Raw genomic sequence first — 9,006 nt, 5'->3', positions numbered from 1 at the left:
GACATATACCTTCGTTCACTACTATCTTCATGAAGAGCATAGTTGGAATAAACCATGCACAACCTTTCCCACCTAATTATGTCATTGATCCTTGCACCATGATGCACTAGGGAAGGCATCTAGATGAGATAGCATGGTGAGGTGTGGTATAAGTACTCCAAATTATGGGTATCCCATATTATGTGGAATTTGGAGAAATGTTTTCTTTTTGCAGGTGGATGTCAATGTGGATATGACTTATGGGATAGCCTCTTGAAGCAATATGCAAACGAAGGTCAAGTGATAATAGAGCTTTATGTAAGAAGATGTGGAGATTGTGCTATGGTAGTGTGAAAATTAGGCATGAATATTTTTTGTATTGATCCCGAAGAGGACATTGTGGAGGGTGTATTTATTGTAGTGCAATGAACATATTTGTTTATGAATATTCAAGTGATTGGGTTTAACAATTGTTCAAAGAGGGCGAGAAAAATGCATGTTGGGTTTTGCAATAAGATATGATTGACAGTTTCAACAATGTTTGTCCTCAACATGTCATACAAAGTAATAAATAATTGACATTATTTGTATTGTGTGGATGAATAAGGTAGTGTTAAGTTTGTAGTTGTAGACTCAAAGGATCTATTTGCAAAAAAAGAGTTAGGTGTATTGTGTTAAGAAATAAATAATAAGAAGGATTAGAAAAAATGAGTTGGGAAGAGAGAGACAATGATAGACTACTAATAAAATAGACAAGGAAAGAGGGTTAAGAGTCACAAAGATAAGGAGGAGGGAGGAAAGAGAGAGTGAGCAAAGAGAAGGATATATATATATATATATATATATATATATATATATATATATATATATATATATATATAGAGAGAGAGAGAGAGAGAGAGAGAGAGAGAGAGAGAGAGAGAGAGAGAGAGAGAGAGAGAGAGAGAGAGAGAACAGAGAAGGATATAGAGAGATCAGAGAAAAGAGAGAGAGGGGAGAGTGAGACAAGAGAGAGGAGAGACAAGGGAGAGAGAGAGAGAGAGAGAAGCATCGGAGAGATGTGAGATGGTTGGAGAGAGAGAGGAGAGAAAGAGAAGAGAGTGATGTGAGATCGTAGTAGAGAGATATGAGGGTGGGAGAGGGCAAGAGAAACACATGGTAGGAGAGAGATGGAGAGAGAGAAAAAATGAAGGGAGAGAGAGAAGCATCGGAGAGATGTGAGATGGTTGGAGAGAGAGAGGAGAGAAAGAGAAGAGAGCGATGTGAGATCGTAGTAGAGAGATATGAGGGTGGGAGAGGGCAAGAGAAACACATGGTAGGAGAGAGATGGAGAGAGAAAAAAATGAAGGGAGAGAGAGAAGCAACAGAGAGATGTCTGATGGTTGGAGAGAGAGAGAGGAGAGGAAGAGAAGAGAGTGATGTGAGATAGTTGGGAAGAGAGAGGAGAGGGAGAGAAGAGATTGTGCTAGAAGAGAGAGAGGGAAGAAATGGAGAGATGTGAGACAGTTGGAGAGAGAGAAGAGAGAGAAGGGAAACATCTAGAAGAGAGATGGAAATATATGGTAGGAGAGAGACAGAGAGAGACAGAGAGATGGTAAGATATGGTAGGAGAGAGAGAGAGAGAGAGAGAGAGAGAGAGAGAGAGAGAGAGACAGAGAGAGATGGTAATAGATATAGAGAGAAAGGGAGGAGCAAGGTTACTGGTGGAGGGAGCTGGGCTGGGCTGTGAGGTGGTGGGTGCGCAGATGGTGGTGGGAAGAGTTAGAGAGAGTGTGTTCAAAGTAGAGAGAGAGGGTAGACAAGAAAAGCTCCCTCCACAGAGCTCACTTGGTGACCATCCCCTTCACCAACCAGATTTTCATTGGCATCAAATTCAACAAAATATTTGCACCAAATATTATGCAACCTTTGTAACATTCTGGCCATTAAGAGCACACATTACATCATGTGCTTCTTTATCTGCATGGCATAAGTATTAGCTCTTTGGTGATGCCATTGTGAACAGCATCTTCACTGACACTTCAACATATGGAAGTTTTAAAACTTCCAAAATTATGTGCTTTCTATGTGTAAGTCATGGGTCCTCTGCCTGGGTCGTCCCTCAAAAAAGATTTGCAGTAAATTTTTGTCATGTGTGTCAATATTTATATGTTCTTTGTTTGTATTTCCTTGTGTTGTAAAAGACTCTAGTATTCTACTCTAACCTTGTTTAGAGTGGAGGTTTATTTTTCTCTAGCATTGTGTCCTTAACAATCTCTACACATACATAAGCTTTACACAACATTGTGTAACCCATGATGACTAGCATACATGGGCATCATCCTTGGGAAGAATCCAATATTGTACATCATTATTATCATGCCCACATGATCATCATACCTATCGTAGGTCTCATCATTGTCATGAGTTTTGGTTTAAGACACTAATTGATAACTAATTGATGTTTAAAAAACTTTAATCAAAGCTAATATAGCCTCAAATTATACTAATTTAGAAGCTCATACAAAAAATAACCCTAAGGACATGGAAAGATGTTAATGGTGTGTCTATGTGCAGAGAGAGAGAGAGAGAGAGAGAGAGAAACTGAATTACACGACTCAAATGATGATTTTATTAATGATGTGTTAAAACTTACACCAAGTACATATTTTTGTAGGTATAGGCCTTATCTTTTGACTCAAACAAATCACACACACATGGCACACTTATCCTATCCACTGATAAGTAAGAGTGGTTTCACACACACTTTGGCATACACACGTAGGTGGGAGTTCACACCCTTTAAAAGGTTGTTCACACACACATACACTCACACTTATAAGATACTGTTCACATGCACATATATATGGACATGCAAATTGGGGTTTACACACAAGGCAAGCATGCACACATGAAGCCCCAAATACCCAACAAGGTTCAATTTTCATTTGTTACTATTGTAATTATTGTACTTTCCAAATTTTAATACAATCGAGATTCGCTTAGGTGTGAGTAGGAAGGTAGACAAAGCCTACTGGCTCATCAGCTAAGGTGGCGATAGTTGATGATCATTCTCCATAAAGTTAATCTAGGACAATTCAAGATTGTAACCGAAGCAACATCCCTAGTACTGTGTGAAAGTGGATCAGTCCACAATCCTCTCCTTAAGCTAGAAGAGAAGAAATTCCATATAGTCATAGTTGTAAGTCTGGAATGCCAGGGGGATTGAGAAGAGGAGAGGGCTAGGGTCCAGGATAGGCTCCAAACTTTTCTTTGTGTGTGGTTTTAGACCAAGCAACATTTTATGAATGAGGATTGATTCACAAGGATAAGGAAGAATCAAGGGATTTGGTATTTGAGAAGGGAGAGGTTCCTAAGGCACGATCTATGTTTCCAACACCAGGGGTTTACTTATATATCATATATGTTCAAGGGGTGCTTCAAAAATTCCTTTTCTATGAATTTGGGATTCTTCCTCAAGGGGGGTTACGTGCAAGATGAAGGATGGATTATTATTACTGGAGGAGATGCTTGGCAAGCATGGCAAGTAAGTACGTTCCTAAACCCTAAACCTCTTTGTTTTTGCAAAACTGATTCTCACTTGTGTTAGTTTTATTGTGTTTTATGATCATATAACTCGAAACGATGGTGCAAATGTCCATGCCGATAGCAATGGAAATGTGAGAAGCAAAAGAGCTAGAGCCGTAAGGAACAATACCAATCGCACAACATGAGATCTAGATAGCCCCTAGCTCCATAGGTTTTTATTATGCTTTATCTTATATATGAGTTTTTTGGAAACATACACTTATGTGATCCGCTAAGTATTGTAATTGAATTTTGACATTCCTAAAACCATGGTTTGCAAATGTCTTTTCTTTTTTGTCTTTGTAAGTTTTACATTACACTTGTCCATGATGATGTGAAGTTATGTTAGTTTTACTGTGTCTACATTAGAAAAAAACAAGCTGGGACTGATTGGGGAATCTGCCCCATTCCTATGATGATGTGAAGTTATGTTAGTTTTACTGTGTCTACATTAGAAAAAAACAAGCTTGGGCTGACTGGGGAATCTGCCCCATTCCTACGCAGACTTCCCAGTCTGCCCCAGCTTTTTTTTATTATGGAGTGCATTCGTTACTCAGCATCAAAAATAGTAGTGTGTTTAGCAGCGATATAGGCCTCACATCTCCACACCCTTCTAGTTATAAAAGCGCTGCTATTTTCGCTACTAAACCCTCATTCTGTTGTAGTGATTGTAATTATGTTTCTAGCAAGATTGTTTGAAGGTTAGCTAATGTTGTGGCTTGAATATATTTCCAAATTGATAATTAATTATGGTCCTAGAACCGTTGATTATCCTAGTCCAATTAGTGTGATGAATGACTTGGATATGAAGCTAGTTTTGATTGCCATTAGGCTAGTCACAATGATTGCTCATAATATATATTTGATTGAACACACCTCTATAATTGCCAAATCATTTATTATTAGAATTATGGCCTTTAAAATTTCACTTGAATATCGGGCTAGGGAGTATTGTACATACAATGTTGGTCCAATCACAGTGTGGTGAATGCCTTGGACAGTGGGCTGGTTTTCATTACATTCCTGGTGGGATGGTTTGAAGATTAGCCTAACATCACACCATGAATCTGATGCCAAATTTGATAAATAGGGTTATGGCCGTGTTAATATTGAACGGACCGTAGGCAATATAAGCCTCCATATTGTATAAAAAGCTTTGTCTTACTATAGGCAATATAAGCCTCCATATTGTATAAAAAGCATTGTCCTATAACCACATTCCCTATTGTAGTATAATTGTCATATAATACTTTGTAACAATTGTTCAGATGCAAAAAACCTTTTTATATATATGTATTTAATCCATTGGCATTTACTTTGTAACAATGATTTAGATGCACTATTTTATACACATCTTTGAAGATAAGACTACTGTTACAATATATATACATGCTTTTTTTTTCAAAACTTTCCATAGTTAGATACGTGATAACAAACCTAACCAAACATTATCAAGAAGTTTCATGGACTTCTAAGTGGATTTTCCTTTTCATCTCTTCAAAATTTATAAGTCAAACTTAAGCCACTTCTATGGTTCAATTACAAGACTAGTGTGAACACCTCATGAGTTTGTATGCAAGCCACTCTTAGTCTAGACAAAATGGTCTTGTAGAATGGAAGCTTATCCCCCTTGTACACTTTCGTAATCCATACAGAGGGTGGAATGGAAGCCTATCCCCCTTTTACACTCCATACAAAGGGTGGAATGAGCATTAGTATGCTCAAGAACATTGAGAGAACTTTGAATTTGTCTATTTGGAACACATGCATGATCTAGACAAGCATGAGAGGCAATGATATAGCAAATGAGATCCTTATGGAATAGGGAATGTATACATACCAATGTATAAAAAGTTTGTTGCATTTCTAGTGGTGTGCTGGAAAAAAATTCAAAAGTAATTTTAAAATAAAATTAAAATTTTTATAAAAAGTGTCTAAATGATGGCCATGGAAAGCTATGATTTTGAACCTCTTTTAGCATTTGTCTAATATCTAGTGTTGAGAGTATATCTCTAGTAGAAATTTCTTTGGAATAATGTACTTAAAGAGAATTGATTTTGCAACACAAATCTCTAAATTTTTTAAAGAACTCAACTCTAGTAACTAGGAAGAAGTGGGATTTTCTTTACTATAAGGAGAGAAAACAACGTTTGGTTTTTTTTTAAAGTGAATGCGCCTCCTTCTTCCACCTTGCACAGCAATTGAGTTCTCTCACATGTAAATACATCAATCTCTTTTACCATATGCTGAATTTGGTGATGGAGGTGGAGCGACGCGAGTGATCTACAACTTTGTCAGCGACCTTAGGCCAGCCTTTGTGTCTTTCTTGGTCTTTGTACTCGCCTGTCCAATCGTGGAGGGGGCGCTGCTCCACCCACTTAGTTACAAATTCAAGCTTCTCGGAGCCAAGGTCTTGGGAGACCTCGGAAGAATTGTCGTCACACAGGGTGGAATGCGCCATGGACTCCCCGAGGTCATTCAGCTCCTTCACAGTAAGGGCGGTTGTTGTGGAAGTGGAGGCGTGGTCATTCATTATAATTGATGATCTCTGATCTGCTTTTGAAGCTTGGTCATGGTATGCGGCCGCATCATCGACTGTGTTGTTTTGGGCGGCGCTCTGGGTGGGTGTACTCCTCTTTGTTGAAGGGAAATTCAGTTTGCTAGTTGGTGGTGACGGTTGATGCAGTTTGGGTGCCGTCCGATTAGATCTTTCGCCGGACATAGAGCTCCTTGCTGACAGCTGCAATGGCGGCCTCGGGCTAGCAGCCAGGTCCAGCTTCCTTGGAGAACCGAGAAGCTGGGTTGGAAGCCTCTTGTTGCTGGATGTGCCTGCTGGTGCGGTGCCTGGTCTTGCTGCTGCACGTCCTGATCGGTCACCTCCTGCTGCACCATGCGTCCCATTGCTCGATCTTTCAGTGTTTTCTTCGACTGAGCATAATTTCCCTTGTTTCCTTGGTGTACTCAAAGCAGTAATGCCGTTTCTTGGTTTCTCCTCGCCTTCATGATCATCTTTGATTATTCTAGGGCTTCTGCTCTGCATTATTTTATCCCCCATCGCTGCTGTCGGAAATTCCTTCGTGGGTGATTCCACCCGTGCACTTGGCATGGGTGCTTCTGTTTGATCATCATTATCTTGGCCCAGCAGGTGGACGAACTGATGCTTCAGTAAGGAGCCGATGCTTGTCGGGCGCCGGCCACTCGGGTGCTCCCCGCGGGCGGAGAGGGCTTGGAAGAGGACCTCCCTGCTGACTTGCTGGGGCGGTATCGGCAAGCGGGCGCTGCCTGGCCGGCTGCGGGACCAGTGGCATGTGATGGAGCCGGCGCTGCCGTCGGTGTCGTCGTACTTCGAAGGGTCGGTGACATTGGTGGCGAGGCGGCCGAAATAGGGCAGGGGCTTGGAGTCGGCGTCAAGGCCGAGGTGGGCGGGGGGGATGTAGCGCAGGTGGTCAGTGACGTTGGAGGCGCGGCGGCCATAGTACGCGTCGGGGGCCGTGAAAGGACGTCTGGGGCGCGGCGGCGGACGCACCTCGCTCTCGACATGGCTGGTGATGGAGCTGGCCTTGCGGTGGAAGGAGGGTGGCGGCTGGGGCAGCAGCGCCGGATGGAAGGAGTGGGAGGGCACGACCTGCCGGAGGTGGTGGGTCACGTTGGAGCCCGCGCGCCCGAAGTAGAGCTGCTGGTGGTGCGGATCGAAACTCCGCTGCCGTCTGGCTGCCTTCCGCTGCTGCTGCTGCTGCTGCTGATGATGATGATGAGGGTGTTGGTGCTTGATTGGAGGGCGACGTGGATGAATGGCGTTCCTTGCTGCAGTTGCAGGGGTAGAAACAGCAGGTGAAGCTGCCGCAGGAGGATGGGGGGATGCCGCCATAGTCTCCCCTTCCTCTCCTAGCCCGCCGCCCCGTCCAAACCGTCCATGCATGCAACAAATGCCAAGGAAGTTGAGAGAAAGCACGAGGATGATGATTGCGCGCCTCCTCCAACACCTTCACACCAAATGTCCCAACATCCCATGCATGCACCAACATAGTCATCATACCTTTCAAATCTGCATTTTCATACAAATAAGAAAATGTCATAAACTTACATATGCCTTCATACTAATTCAAATAAATATGCACTACTACACATCCAAAGGGTCTCATAAGAGTCCAACAGATCACATAACAAGCCACCATTCAAAAGATTTAAAACGCATTTAATGAATAATGGATTCAAGTCCAAAAACTAATTAGCCAAGAAAAGAGAGTATGCACACATGCAAATAACCATATAAAGTAAAAGAGAAGCCAAAATTACAACCACCATAATATGTAATGGGGATATAAAAGAAATCTAATTATGAAAACGAGATATTAGACATTAATTATAACATCATAAGCTACTTAAAAAATTCAAGGTGACATGTGATGTTAACACTATCATTTCAAACACGTCACAAGAACGTCATATCTAGCATCACTTTTATTACTTTATCATTTGACATAAAACAACATATTGTGAAAAAAAAAACTATCTTGGGACATATTGAGAGCTTTTTCCTTAATTGCCTCTCAAAATGTTTGAATATAGTTTACAATATGAACGGTTGGCATTTTAGTTTGGGCTTAGGAATGCCCCTATTATTCTTTTTTTGTACCAAAATCTCCTTTAATAATCACATTTATTTAAAAAGAGTAGATAAAATAACAAGCTTTCTTCATAACCATCAAAGAATACACACAGGAACACCCTTGGTAAATCTTATAGTTGATGAAGATTATTTAAAAACACTTTTCTTTTTGAATTTGTTAGATACCAAAAGGGTACTCCTTTATCTGATTCTATCTAGGTTTATTCTAAGCATGTGTTTTCCATAGTGGTAATTCTTTATGAGGGTGGATACAAAGATAGCAATGCACACAAAGATACAACAAGCAAGCAGAGATAGAGAGAAGCACAACACTCAAAGTAGATTGATGAGAATGAGTAAAGTACAAGTGAAGTGACATGATAATGTCACTTGCACACACTCATACACACGCTTAGGGGAAAAAACCTTCCAAGAAGGGGAAAAGTGCTTTGCTCCATTATTAGCCAACATCCACACATCACTACCATATATATGGCTACAAATCCCTAAAGTGAAGCATGGTAAGGTGGAACATTTTTTAGGCTAAAAAGCACCCTTAATTAAAAAAGCATTGAAATTTGAGTGCTTTCAAGCCTTTGAAATCATAAAATTTAAATAATAAAAATTCAAGCATTTCCCCCCCACTCCTCTTCCATCCACACACGTGTTGGACTGACATTCCACTCTCTCTCTCTCTCTCTCTCTCTCTCTCTCTCTCTCTCTCTCTCTCTCTCTCTCTTCCCCCCTCTCTGTCTCTCTCCCCTCTCTCTCATGTACACGTTTGTTGTTATGTAGCAGAATCTCTCTCCTCCTCTCTCTCATGTACACGTTTGTTGTTATGTAGCAGAATC

The 9,006-nt window shown here is 41.0% G+C and overlaps 1 protein-coding gene across 1 annotated transcript; it reads right to left on the bottom strand.

Moving 5' to 3' along the window:
• Positions 1-5,589: 5,589 nt before the first annotated feature.
• Positions 5,590-7,414, bottom strand: LOC147612303 (uncharacterized). Its single transcript, XM_086782880.1, has one exon. It carries the CDS (start codon positions 7,412-7,414, stop codon positions 5,783-5,785), a length of 1,632 nt encoding a protein of 543 aa, XP_086639006.1. The 3' UTR covers positions 5,590-5,782.
• Positions 7,415-9,006: the final 1,592 nt, after the last annotated feature.

The sequence above is a fragment of the Cibotium barometz genome, chromosome 45, assembly GCF_041138505.1.
Source record: "Cibotium barometz isolate CiBa-2024 chromosome 45, ASM4113850v1, whole genome shotgun sequence".
Lineage (NCBI taxonomy): Eukaryota > Viridiplantae > Streptophyta > Polypodiopsida > Cyatheales > Cibotiaceae > Cibotium > Cibotium barometz.
This window is presented reverse-complemented; position numbering and strand designations above follow the sequence as displayed.